Source organism: Pollachius pollachius (assembly GCF_949987615.1).
Source record: "Pollachius pollachius genome assembly, chromosome: 15".
Taxonomy (NCBI): Eukaryota; Metazoa; Chordata; class Actinopteri; order Gadiformes; family Gadidae; genus Pollachius; species Pollachius pollachius.
Genome location: NC_136948.1, coordinates 2,846,726 through 2,860,764, shown reverse-complemented (window position 1 = coordinate 2,860,764; position 14,039 = coordinate 2,846,726). Strand labels below are relative to the sequence as shown.

The window sequence follows — 14,039 nt, the reverse complement described above, 5'->3', positions numbered from 1 at the left end:
AACTCTGGGAAACAGGCTGGTGACAACTTGGTTTATTTGTGTGTGAATGGGAGCTTTGGTCACATAGGAGTGGAAAACATTCATTTACAGTGCACTAAAAAAATATGGGGGGGGAGGGGGGACACATCCATGTTTTCTTTACAATGAGGGACATGAATCTACATTAAGGCAAACACACTGAAGCACGACGAGATGGGGTCGCTTCAGCCAAATCAAGACACAAAATTAATTATGGAAGGATTACGATGCAGATCATTAATAACCAATACAAAAATGTACAAGTTTTAGTGAAACATTAATAATAACAGTATAATAATAACAGTAACAATCAGCTGGACTCACAGCACCACTCCCCCGCTGGGCGGAGCGCTAGCTAGCGGCTAGCTTAGCATGACAACTAGCAACAGGGCGGCAGGTAAGTCGCTCTGCGCTGGTTGTAGTGCTAAGCTTGTGGCTAGCTCAGCGGTATAACCAATACTGTTATATCGATTTGTATTGGTACAACTAGCGCGCTAAGCTTGTGGCTAGCCCGGCGCTAGTGATAGGAGCTGTAGGCGTAGCAGACCAGATTAGGAATTAAAAGGCTGCTGGGAGGATCCTGTTCTGTGCAAGAATACGGGTGTAGTAAATGTATACTGGCACAGTACCCAGTAGAGTACAGGTGTAGTAGCTGTATTTTATCCAGTATCTGTACTCTACTGGTCGGTACTTGTACTGTACAGGATAGGGTAGAGGGTAAGGTACCCTGTACAGTATGGTGGCGCTCTTTTAGTGATGGCTCCAGAAGATGTACAAATTAAAATACAATCCCAGACAAACACTGTCTCACACAGAACAACTGCAGGGGTTGCGTTGGGACGGTGGTGATGGGGGAGGGGGGGGTGGAGTTAGGTGTCGCCCTTCAGGATGCCCAGACAGCTCTGCAACAGCTGGAGGTGACCCTGTAGGAGGAGAGAGGTCAGTCACCTAGCAACCACCGACGATCAAACTCATGGTAAAACTAGTCAAGGAGACGCTCACTATTTAGGGCTGGTCTCTAGACTGTCTAGCATTACTGCAGTGTTGAGTTAGATCAGGGTGTACAAGATACAGTACATGACTCAGTACTGTCTAGCATCATTACTAGTGTTGTTGGTTGGGTAGGTCAGAGTGAACTAGATACATGTCTCATTAAGGTTTAGCATTATCAGTGTTGAGGTAGTTAGGTAGTTCAGAGTGAACTAGATACATGTCTCAATAAGGTTTAGCATTATCAGTGTTGAGGTAGTTCAGGGTGTACTAGATACATGTCTCAGTAAAGTTTAGCATTATCAGTGTTGAGGTAGTTCAGGGTGAACTAGACACATGTCACAGTAAGGTTTAGCATTATCAGTGTTGAGGTAGTTAGGTAGTTCAGGGTGAACTAGATACATGTCTCAGTACTGTCTGCCATTACCAGTGTTGAGTTGGTTGGGTAATTCAGGGTGTACTAGATACATGTCTTAGTAGGTTCTCCTTTTTTGCATAATTAATTCCTCCTGTTGCTAAACGCAACAGGAGGAAGCCGACCAACTGTTGCTGTTTACCCTCTAGAACTCAAACTGGCTCTAGCTTGTTGAGGGTGTAACAGAAGGATGTATTGCAGACCTTACCTTTGCATGTTTGAGCTCCAGTTCCGCCAGCTCCACCAGGTTCTTCCTGAAGGCGGCCACTCGTCTCGTCTTGAAGTCCACGAGCTCTGGACACAGGAGACAAACGGATCAGCGGCCCGCATGCTGATTTTCATTTTCAGGCATACCCTAAAGCCGGGAGTGACCTGCTCTACGCCTGGGATCATGGACCCTTCTGCCACCAACTTCCCACCGGGCGGCTAACCATGGCTAATGAAACTCTCACCGTAGCTCCCGCTACCGACAGTTGTACCTTGTTTTAGTACGTTCCAGTACTAGTAATGCTACAGTACTACTAGTTGCAGCATGTCACAGTGCTACTAGTCATATTATGCTACAGTAGTACTAGTTGTAGCATGTCACAGTACTTCTAGTTATAGTATGTTACAGTACTACTAATCATAGTATGTTACAGTACTACTAGTCATAGTATGTTACAGTACTATTAGGCGTCACGGTGACGCCTAGTAGTACTGAAACGCCTAATAGTACTGTCACAGTACTACTAGTCATAGTATGTTACAGTACTATTAGGCATTTCAGTACTACTAGGCGTCACAGTGATGCATAGTAGTACTGAAACGCCTAATAGTACTGTCACAGTACTAATAGTCATAGTATGTTACAGGAAGTACATAAGTATGTCATAGTACTACTAGGTGTTGTTGCAGTACCTTGTTTGGCGGACTCTGAGATCTTCTCAAACTTGTGGCAGCAGAGCTGCTGGCCGGTCTCCGCCTGCAGCACGTCTTTGTTCTTGGACCGGGCTTTGTCCAGCGCTTTGTTGGCGTTCTCGTAGTCCACCAGCGCCCGGCCCCGTCTGTACAGCAGGTCCTGACCAGCACCACACAACCATTAGAGCTACTGGACCAGCACCACACAACCATTAGAGCTACTGGACCAGCACCACACAACCATTAGAGCTACTGGACCAGCACCACACAACCATTAGAGCTACTGGACCAGCACCACACAACCATCAGAGCTACTGGACCAGCACCACACAACCATCAGAGCTACTGGACCAGCACCACACAACCATCAGAGCTACTGGACCAGCACCACACAACCATCAGAACCATCAGCATGTCCTGGACCAGCACAACACAACCATCTATTCACCTGGTACTCTCAGATAGTACTAGTAACAGTATTACCTCAGCATCCTGGTACTCAGGTAGTACTAGTAACAGTAGTACCTTAGCAGCCTGGTACTCAGATAGTACTAGTAACAGTAGTACCTCAGCAGCCTGGGACTCTCTCAGGTAGTACTAGTAACAGTAGTACCTCAGCAGCCTGGTACTCAGGTAGTACTAGTAACAGTAGTACCTTAGCAGCCTGGGACTCTCTCAGGTAGTACTTCAGTAAATCTGCTAGCTTCAGGTCCTCGTCTGCTGCAACGCGGGCCTCGATCTTCTGCACAACACAACATACACACACATTTATATATATGTATTAAATACATATTATGCACGCATCTCTTATACAAGTTCTAAATACCATGATATGCACAATGTAAGATCTCTAACGTAATATACACAAGGCAAAATCTATAACATAATATATACAAGGTAAGATCTATATTTCTTGTATTCCTTGAGCTTACTTTTAAATACAACTTTCTGATTTTTGAGATGGGCATAATGACTCAATTACCAATGCGTTCTAATAAATACTAAGTAAATATCAATTATCACATACCCGTGTCTTTTCCAGCAACTCTGACACTTTTAGGAAGAACCTGGAAAACATTTGAGGACGTTTTAATTATATAGAATTATAGTGTCACACACCAGGTGTGTGACAATGTGTATGTGTGTAATGTGTAAATAACACACACATCTCCCTCTACTGCAACATGCTGACAGACAGACAGACAGACAGACAGACAGACAGACAGACAGACAGACAGACAGACAGGTGAACCATACTTGCAGACGTCTGTGGAGTCCTGCGTTCCTAACGTGTAGAGTGAGGAGGAGATTCTGTTGATGTCATCAGCTGCATCTGAACACAAAATATAAAGCACACAGTTAGTCCTGCAGTACTCTGGATCCTACTAGTAGTAAGTCCTACTGGGTGACAGCAGAACCTCTGACCCAGCAGTCCTACTGGTTACCCCTCTTGCCCACTGCGTCCGTCAACGGACGGATCCCATTGACTTTGAACGGGGCGGAGCCGCAATGCATTGTGGATCCATCCGTTCCGTCGGATCCGGCGACTCCGTCGAGAAAGTTGAAAAATGTTCAACTTTTCAGGGCAGCGACGGATCCATCATCCAATCAGATCGAGTATGTTCGGGCTTGGCTGACGGACGCCTCTGCAAAGGCCATTCCCCCGTCCGTCAGCCACGCCTTCCGCCATCAGTTGACGGACGGTGCAGTGGGTAGACGGAGTTACAGCAGAACCTCTGATCCAGCAGTACTACTGAGTTACAGCAGAACCTCTGGTCCAGCAGTACTACTGAGTTACAGCAGAACCTCTGGTCCAGCAGTACTACTGAGTTACAGCAGAACCTCTGATCCAGCAGTACTACTGAGTTACAGCAGAACCTCTGGTCCAGCAGTACTACTGAGTTACAGCAGAACCTCTGGTCCAGCAGTACTACTGAGTTACAGCATTGTGAGGCTAGTAGGGCCGGGTATTGCCAGGTACCTCAAAATTCAATTCAATTTGATTCTTTAGGTCTTCATTCAATATCGGTTCAATTCGATTCGATATTGATCCAATTGCTTCGATATCAATTCAATAATACGTGCAGATGACAAAAATACCTAAATATTATTTAGAATTAACCATTTCATAATTAATTAACCATTTCATTGTGCTTTAACTAGCAAAAAGGGAATACACCATTTTATAGTATTGTTCTGGAGCTTAACTTGCAGCATAAAAGTAATAATCATAACATGGACAAATGTAAAAGGGCATGCACAATTAGACATACTCGCTTCTAGATTACAATGACTGAGTATGCTTCTTTTTTTTCTTCTTATCTATCTTTATGGAAATAATCAATTTCAAAAAATTCTGAATCGAAATTGAATTGAGAACAAATAAATTGCAGTGCATTGATGAATCGATATTTTTACCCAGCCCTAGAGACTAGTACTGCATATTGAGTACTACGTGTTGGAACTGTGACGTTACCAGGGCAGTGCTGGGAGAGAATGCTGAAGACAACCTACTTTTGTGTGAGCGGATCATCTTGTCGGACTTGAGCGAGGCGTCCTTCACGCGGTTGTGGTACTCCAGCAGGAACGTCTTCTCGTGCTCAAAGAAGTCGTCCACGTCCTGGGAGAGGAGGAGACACCCGGCTTAGACACCACCACTGGAGAGCCTGGCAGGAGGTCTGAACCCAGGGACCCCCAAGGAGCCGGGCCCTCAGGGTCCACCGACACCGACCCGAAACAACACACAAAACCCCATGCCTCATCAACATTACATCACCAGGTGGGTGGATGTCACGGGGGATTTGTTGACGGCGAAATGACTTGGTCTGAGGGGGCAGCGAGTATTTAGCCCGTATCACCAAACGTGAAATAAGGTTAATCAATAATCAAATGTAGATATTTTTGGAGTGCGGCACTGTAGCCCGGGATATGTGCTGGGTCCAGACCCACGGTTCTGATGAACGCCGCACTAGAGAACATCTAGGTAAAGATGGTCTGAGAAACGCTGATCTACAGTGTAAGCGTGAATGAGTGAGTGAGTGATTGTTCACACTGGGACCCACCTTGACCCCGGCCACCAGCACTCCGTCCGCGGACTTGACCACGTTCTTGAAGAAGTCCTCTAGCTTCTCCTTCTTGTTCTTCCCTCGCACGCTCAGCTGTCAAACAACCAATCAACAGCCAGCTCATGGCACGTAACCAATAGGAGAGGGCATTCGCAAAATCATCCTCACCAGTTTCCCAATCTGAGATCAAATGCGATGATGCATGATGGTGCTTCATCATGTGTCATCATCATGCATCAATTCATTTTATTTGTATAGCCCTGTTAAAGGGCTTAGCAGGCCAAATATTCATGATGATTAACATCCTCATGCCTCACCGTCCCCCTCCCCTCAAGACCGGGGAGGGGGGGGTCTGGCTTGACCCTGCAGCCCTGGGTGTTAGACAGTCCGGGGTCCCACTGAGCAGAAGGGGACTCACGTCTTGGTTGTACTCCAGGAAGACGTGGAAGTTGAGGTCTTTCTTCAGGACGGGGTGGGCCGCCACGCGACACAGGAACACCTCGTGCATCGCCACCGTCTTCTTGAAGATGGCCAGGTACTCTCTGGAACATCAAGCTCACCGGGGTCAGGGTTTGGCTGACTAGGGTCAGGGGTTATGGGTCAGGGGTAAGGGGTTAAAGGTGACTCACGCCTCCAGCTCCTGCTTCATCTTGGTGAACTCCTCCTTGGTCATGGAGCCCTCCCCCTCCCCCAGCTTCTGGAGCTTCTCCCGGGACGCGTCGAAGTCTGGCCTGGGGGGCGCAGGGGGTATCTGGGGAACACCACAACATGAGACGGCTGGTCTGGACTCGACAGGTAGTCTGAAGTCTACTGCACATGTAGTCTGTAGTCCGGACTGTACATGTGCTCTGTTTTCTACAGGTAGTCTGTAGTTTGTACTGTACACGTGGTCTGTAGTCGACTGTACATTCAGGCTGTAGTCGACTGTACATTCAGTCTGTAGCCTGTACTGTACACTCAGTGCTAGTTTAGCATTTGGCTAGTGCTAGGTTAGGATAATTAGCTCTTACGATGTACCCGGCGTAGTCCTCGTTCTCCACAAAGGAGTCATGGAGCCAGATGAACTCCTCGTGTTGTCGGACCACAGAGAACTCGTTCTGCTTGAAGTTAGGGAGCGTGCTCTGCGGAAACAATTTCTGTTAGCACTGTGGAGGCTAGTAATGTTCTGTTAGCACTCTGGAGGCTAGTAATGTTCTGTTAGCACTCTGGAGGCTAGTAATGTTCTGTTAGCACTCTGGAGGCTAGTAATGTTCTGTTAGCACTGTGGAGGCTAGTAATGTTCTGTTAGCACTCTGGAGGCTAGTGATGTTCTGTTAGCACTCTTGGGGCTATTAATGTTCTGTTAGCACTCTGGAGGCTAGTAATGTTCTGTTACTACTGAATCACACTGATGTTACCAACATCTTTCAAAGAATGATAAATAAGCAGTATATCAATACACGACAAACCCTTTCCAAAGACTAAAGTGCATGTTTACCTTGGTGTGAACTGTGAACTTGACCTTATCTCGCTCACTCAAGGCATCAGAGATATCCACCTGCAGAGTGGCGTCTGTCTGCAGGTCCACATTCACAGCCCTGGGCTGAGGAGAGCAAACCGGGGCCATTAAACACCGAATCCTGTTAACCCGCAACCAGTAACAGGCTGTTATCAGGTCTAATAAAGGGAATATCTCAACCACATGTAGATTTAGCATCACATGTAGAGGTGATTAATCATTACATGTAGAGGTGATAAATCATTACACGTAGAGGTGATCAACCATTACATGTAGAGGTAATTAACCATTACATGTGCAGGAACTTTACCATGTGAACACTATCACAATATAATTTGATGGTATAACTGTGGAGATTATTATGTACTGCTTATGACTTAGCCAAATGTTAACATGATTAGTGCTATAATTGATTCAATAAAAAATCGAATCTAAACTATGGGTGAAACATCAAACCTAAATGAAAAATAACAGAATTTTCTACCTCAGTCGCTGGTCCAGCAGAACCAATCACAATCACATGATAATAAAACAATTAATGAATGATTTGACCAAAGAAACGAGTTGATGGGAGCCTCATGATAAAGGCGCCAGCAACAAAGTACTCAACAAACCTTTGCTTACAGGAGAAGGTTCTGGAGCAGCTGTTTACCAATTATTAAATAGGGACGCATACTGACGCAATCAATGCAACGGATGAGACTGTCGCCACTGATGAGCTGCTGATGCATAACCAAGTCTTTTTAACATGTCTCCTAATCATGTCTCCTAACCATGTCTCCTAAACACGTCTCCTCAACATGTCTCTTAAACCACGTCTTCTAAACACGCCTCCTTAAAAATGACTTCTAAACAACATCTCCTGATCGTGTCTTTTAAACGTGTCTCCTCAAAAATGTCTTATCAACAATGACTCTCTTATGGACAATGTCTTCCAAACAGTCTCGACAGAACCGTGCAGTCCACGACATGTCCCATCCAAACCGCAGACCCATTCATCCCACCTCCGTCCTCCCCAGCCTGTGTGTTGACGTCCCGTCTGTCTGTCAGATGTGTTGACGCTGGTCAACACATCCCCCAGCTGACAATAACGTTAGCTTACCTAGGCTAACTAGCAAGCTAGCCAGGCTAACCAGCTCCACTGCAGGCGCGTCTACGACCCTGACCCACCTCCGCCCGCACCACGCCTCTCCGTGGCCGCTACATAGGACATCCGTGTTCAACAGATGACGGTTATCGATAAGTAAGAGCGATAAGAGGCGAGAGGAGGAGGAAGGAGGAGGAGAACTTACTCCTCGGTCTTCTTCGGAGAGGAAGTCTGGGCCGTCGTCCAGCCCTTCCTGCTGTATGGAAACAGACACAACATCAACAACAACAACTGGTCCGCAGCGGGGGGCCACCATGGGTCCGCTGGCCGACGAGCGGTTCTAAACGCTAATAAAGTAGAGAACATTAGAACCCACCATCATGGCTGCTTACGGGTGGAGTACGGACTGAGCCCGGGAAGTCATGTGACGTGACGTCGCCGGGTGGGCGGGGCCACGGGACCCAGGTGACATCCCCATCAAAACATGTCTCTATTGATTGTTTATTATTTAATGACAATGGGACATATTCCACAACAAAGAGGAATGCACGAAGCAGCACAGGTGACATTCCCATCAAAACATGTCTTTATTTGTTATTTATTATTTAATGACGTGAACTTGACCTCAACAAAGAGGAATACACGAAGCAGCACCGTCAGACCTGCCTTAGTGAGGATGCCAGACAATAAAAAACCCGGAAAGTAAATCAAACTCAACAAACGTTCAAAATGGGCAGGAATGGGAAAAGCAGCCTATTGATGTCTGACTGTCTGTGTTCCGCAGGACGGCCGGTAGATGGCGTTCTAGAACCACTCAGCAAATCTATCACGCATGCGCTGAAAAGGAACGTTTCTGGATTGCGATGTAAACACTAGACTAGTAGTTGTAAATGTGTAGGAAATAGATACAGACTGATTTATATAGGTGTCTCATATACATTTGGCCATTTAAGTCACTCTTAAATGGCCAACTGAATCATTCAGAATCTTTATCAGATGTATTCGTGTGTGTGTTTGTGCGTGTGTGTGTATGTGTGTGTGTGAGAGAGAGAGAGAAGTGTGTGTGTGTTTGTGTGAGGGAGAGAGAGAGAAGTGTGTGTGTGAGAGAGAGATGTGTGTGTGTGTGTGTAATTGGAGTCCTTTCGTTCTGCTATTTATGGTTACCACATGCTGTTGTCTTGTCATCCTCCACACACAGACCATCCCCATCATTATCGTCATCATCAGTGAGGCCATGGTCTATAAAAAGCTTGTGAAACATTTGTTAAAATATTGAGGCACTTCGAAAATGTGGAATGAAACTGCCAGATTAGACTTCAAAGTAAAAGCCTTTCGGTTCAATACTTTTAAATTAATAAATTAAATTGATTAAAGTGGACATTTTTTTTTACTCTTCCGAAGTTCGGTGCATTAGTTTTCATATTTTTTTATAAGTTTGCGTGTGTGTTTGATTCCACATTCTTTCTAAGTGCCTAAATAGTATACAATTGAACCGTGCTTTCATTTTGAAGTGAGAGGAGAGCTAGAGTCCGAGAGGACTGATTAATAAAAACTCGAGGACTGACTACTATCATTATCATTAGGAACATCGTAGAAACCCATTATCGTAGAAAACATCTAATTATCACTACCATATATCATTAGTTATTATAAATAATTATTTAATACTAGTACTATATAGCTACTATATATATTCTTAACAATGAAAGTTCAGTTATTATCACTAACAATGGTACTAATTATCATAAATAAAATGCTATTAATAGAATTATAGAACACATAATTCATAGAATATGACGCATAATTGTTATCAATATGAAAAAAACAATAACATGCTTTAACTGTACACATTATCATATATGATGCTTTTGTTTGGAACACGACACAGCCCTTAAAGATAGAAAAGCCCATCCCCTCATCAACGTTTAGATCAAGTCATTTCATTCTTAGTTTTCACGGAACAGAAGCGGTGCGGAGGCAGTTTCACGTATCGGCCACTGGTTTTATTGCAACGTTTCCTCGGTGAGATCAATACATTTCATCCAGGTTCCAGCATGTGTGCGTGATGTAATGCCATCATCCGGTCGACATCAACAGTGTTCTTAAAAAAAAAGGCGAGCTGATCTAGGCGGGTTCCGATTGAGTAGCGTTTACATTCAAGATCAAAATAAGGCAGCGACCCAGCAGAACGCTGCTCTGAGGTCAGGCGAAGGGAACCCTTCCCTCCTTCTCTCTGGTCGCGTGGGACACTAACGGCGCTCAGCAAGGAGGATATGAATGCATAGCTCGACTAGGCTTGTGGTGCCTCCACTTCCTGTCCAAATAAATACAATCCTATGAAATCCTCAGTGCAAAATCCTGACTGATGTAAGAGCGTTGCGGACAGGAAGGCACACAGACAGACAGACAGACAGAGAGACGGACAGACAGACAAACAGAGAGACAGACAGACAGGCTGCAGACAGACACCTGTCTCAGAGCTTTGGAGTTATTGTTCCTTTATATTGACTTTGGCAGAGCTGGGGCGTGAGGAGTTGCTCCTAGACGAGGAGGTGCTCCTAGACCAGGAGGTGCTCCTAGACCAGGAGGTGCACCTAGACGAGGAGGTGCTCCTAGACCAGGAGGTGCTCCTAGACCAGGAGGTGCAGGGGGAGCAGGACGCTTCATCTGTCATCTTGCAAAACCAACCAATCAAAACAGAGTCAAGATGACGGTCCTTCAACTCGAACAACAAGGAGGTGAGGAGGAGGTTTAGAGGAGGAGGAGGAGGAGGAGGTGTAGAGAAGGAGATGAGGGGAAGATGAGGAGGTGTAGAGGAAGAGGGGACATGGGGGGGGGGGGGAGAAGAGAAGATGTAGTCAGGTGTAGAGGAGGTGTCGTCAGGAGGAGTAGAGGAGGTGGTGGTGGAGGAACAGAGGAGGTGTCGTCAGGTGTAGAGGAGGTGTCGTCAGGAGGAGGTGCCCCTACAGTGCTTTCCCCTCCAGGGTGACGACCACGCTGCCTCCCAGCTTCTCGGCCAGCGTGGCGCGGTCCTGCACCTCGTCCAGGCCGTTCACCTGCCACTCGTGTTTGATACCTGCAGACAAGACAGGTAGGCAGACAGACAGGCAAGTAGACAGACCCGACGACAGGCAGGCAGATAGACAGGCAGGCAGACAGACAGACAGACAGACAGACAGACAGACAGACCGACAGGCAAGTAGACAGACCCGACGACAGGCAGGCAGATAGACAGGCAGACAGACAGACAGACAGACAGACAGACAGACAGACAGACAGACAGACAGACAGGCAAGTAGACAGACCGACCAATAGGCAGGCAGAGACAGACAGACAGACAGACAGACAGACAGACCGACAGGCAAGTAGACAGACCCGACGACAGGCAGGCAGATAGACAGGCAGACAGACAGACAGACAGGCAAGTAGACAGACCGACCAATAGGCAGGTAGATAGACAGGCAGAGAGACGGACAGGCAGACAGACAGACAGACAGAACGAACGACAGGCAGACCAAAAGACAGACAGACAGACAGACAGACAGACAGCCAGACAGACAGACAGACGGACAGAAAGAGAGGCAGTTTAGTGTCCTGACTCTGTAGTTTTGGTTCTCCTGAGGTCTAGAGCAACGCTAGAAATGCCAGTAGGAGAACATCTGATCAGCAGACGCTTGGTCAGGCTGGGCCGGCCGACAGCTGCAGTGGACTGACAGCCGCGTGCCACAGTTTGAGCCCCAGGGGGGCTCAATCTGTTTTATGAAATGAACCAATGGGGTCTCTAGCCCTGATCCATCGACCAACCCGATCAGAAGACTGTGCTACCCCCCTCCTCACCTGTAAACTTCTTCTTAATGGCGTCTTTAGACGTGGCGTAGATCATCTTGCTCCTCAGCGGAGCGCCCTCTGGTGCCCTGGAGGAGCAACACAGTTAATATTTAATATTTATACCGCAAAATAATAAAATACCGGAGAAACGACGTGCTTACATTTCAAATAAAACGACGACTTTAGCAATGACGTAGCAAATATGTAGATAGTTACAAAGACTGTTGGTGGACAGATAGACAGAGAGACAGATCATTCAGACAGACAGTTGGGCAAACAGAGAACAAGACCAAAACAGCTTGGCAGACAGACAGCCAGACAAACAGACACAGACAGATTTTCCGGTAGATACACAGCCTACACATAGCCTATATTTCAGCATCCAGACAGACTGTTTGGGGTCAGACAGACAGTTTGGGGTCAGACAGACAGTTTGGTGGGCAGACAGAGAGGGAAGCAGACAGGTAGCCTATACCCCAGCGTTCAGACAGACAGTTTGTTAGGGCAGACAGACAGTTTGGGGTCAGACAGACAGTATGGTGTAGCCGAGAGACCGAGAGAGCAGCCAGACAGTTTGGTGGGTCAGAAAGACAGTTTGAGGTCAGAAATACAGTTTTGGTGGTCAAACAGACAAGTGTGGAGGCAGACAGACCAGAAGATGAAGACCAGGTCCTCCTTCTTGGACTCGCGGGTCTCGTAGGTGGCGTCGTAGAGGCCGTAGCGACAGTCGCCGAGGGGAAGCAGCTTGACGAAGCATGCGTATGGGTCGTCCACCGTGTCGCCGATGTCGCCCACCAGGATCTGCTTGCCCGGCTCCACCACGATCTGCTTCTTGTCGTCGCTCAGGCAGAACAGCACCGCCTTCTTCCTCTTCTTCACATCCTCCGGCGACGAAGACTTGCGCACCTTCATGTCGTTGAACACCTTGATGACCTCATCGTTGACGGTGACGCCCGATGCCTTGGGAGGACAGGGGACGGGGACGGGGACAGGGGGGGTAAGAGAGCAGCGTCACAACATGGGACAGACACAGGACTTCATTCATAGGAGGTTTACTACTGAAAGGCCAATACACGAGGCTTGACTGATGGAAGAGATGAAAGGCTACCGTCCGTATCTGATCATGAGTGGCAGATATCAAGATGAAATGAGGCTGTTATTGATTAAAATTATAAATACAATCCATTGATTATATCCAATCCAATCCATTATTGTAATCCATGGGGAAAACAAGTGTTGCAAATGAATAGCTATCAAAAATGATTCATTATTCATTATTATATTTGGATATAAAGTATCCTCAGATTATCAACGTGAGTAATGACGAGGAATGATACTATATTTAGTGTGTATTAATACAGAGTGTATATATATATATATATACATATACACACACACACACTATGTATAGACTGACTCTAGTAAGTAAAGCCCCAGACAGTCCTCCACATATCTTTAGACCTAAACCCCTCGAACAGTCTTTGACCTGACAGCCTGCTTTTCTAGCCCACTTCCCCAAAGTGAGAGCGAACCTCCTGGTCTCAGACATGGAGCATGTTTGAGAACACCGGAGGACCGTTGAATGAGTAACGCTTTAGTGAGGTGAACTATGTAAGGAAACATTCATTAGAGCCACAGGAACTATAATTAGATAAGATGGCCGCCCTTCTGGACGGCCTTTTGCTGGACCTCCTGCTCCAGTAAATCACGGTCCGGTCCAGTCCTGCAGTAAAACTACTCGATACACCGATGAACTCCCTAAAAACAATCCCTCCCGAGTACTGAACCCACCGGGGGGCACAAGGCGGACGGCCGCCGTGCTAACCGAGTAGCCCAGGTCCCCACATAACGGTCCAGCCGCAAAGTCCTCAAAGTTGTTCGGTCGGAACCCAATTCAAACCCCCACGTCCCGGAGCCGGGTCGGAGGTTCTTACCATGTTGTCCGGGTGGTTGTGTGGTCTGGTACAGTGCTACAGCGGACTAGAAATGCACCGGGGAGCGGTGTTGTACCGGAGGAACGTGGGCAGCAGCCGGTCCTGAAGGAGTGAGCAGGCGAGGAGGGGGAGGAGAGACGCGGGGCGGACGCACCGGGCGGACGCAGCAGGCGGCGGTCTGCGCGACACCGCGACAGCGGTATCGGGAGCGGCAGGTTGAGGATTAATCAATGGGTCGCCGATACTGCAGCACGATCCTTCCAATCAACACACCGTAAATGTGCGGTTTAATTTCCCGCATGTA

General features: G+C 47.0%; 2 protein-coding genes across 3 annotated transcripts; both read right to left on the bottom strand.

Annotated features, from left to right (window-relative positions):
• Positions 1-17: 17 nt before the first annotated feature.
• Positions 18-8,387, bottom strand: snx6 (sorting nexin 6). 2 transcript variants are annotated; one of them, XM_079753061.1, is made up of 14 exons: positions 8,350-8,387; positions 8,179-8,226; positions 6,866-6,970; positions 6,399-6,509; positions 6,018-6,139; positions 5,807-5,930; positions 5,386-5,481; positions 4,838-4,943; positions 3,581-3,656; positions 3,351-3,390; positions 2,979-3,065; positions 2,324-2,483; positions 1,632-1,717; positions 18-941 (listed from the first exon to the last, which is right to left on the bottom strand). In XM_079753061.1, the coding sequence occupies exons 1-14, from the start codon at positions 8,353-8,355 to the stop codon at positions 888-890; spliced, it is 1,221 nt and encodes a 406-aa protein (XP_079609187.1). In that variant the 5' UTR covers positions 8,356-8,387; the 3' UTR covers positions 18-887. The 2 variants fall into 2 exon arrangements, with proteins under 2 accessions (XP_079609187.1, XP_079609186.1); XM_079753060.1 differs by having other exon boundaries at positions 8,179-8,229; positions 8,350-8,378.
• Positions 8,388-10,052: 1,665 nt separating this feature from the next.
• cfl2 (cofilin 2 (muscle)) lies at positions 10,053-13,839 on the bottom strand. Its single transcript, XM_079752723.1, has 4 exons — positions 13,736-13,839; positions 12,454-12,761; positions 11,811-11,887; positions 10,053-11,049 (listed from the first exon to the last, which is right to left on the bottom strand). The coding sequence occupies exons 1-4, from the start codon at positions 13,736-13,738 to the stop codon at positions 10,937-10,939; spliced, it is 501 nt and encodes a 166-aa protein (XP_079608849.1). The 5' UTR covers positions 13,739-13,839; the 3' UTR covers positions 10,053-10,936.
• Between the last annotated feature and the right edge of the window lie 200 nt (positions 13,840-14,039).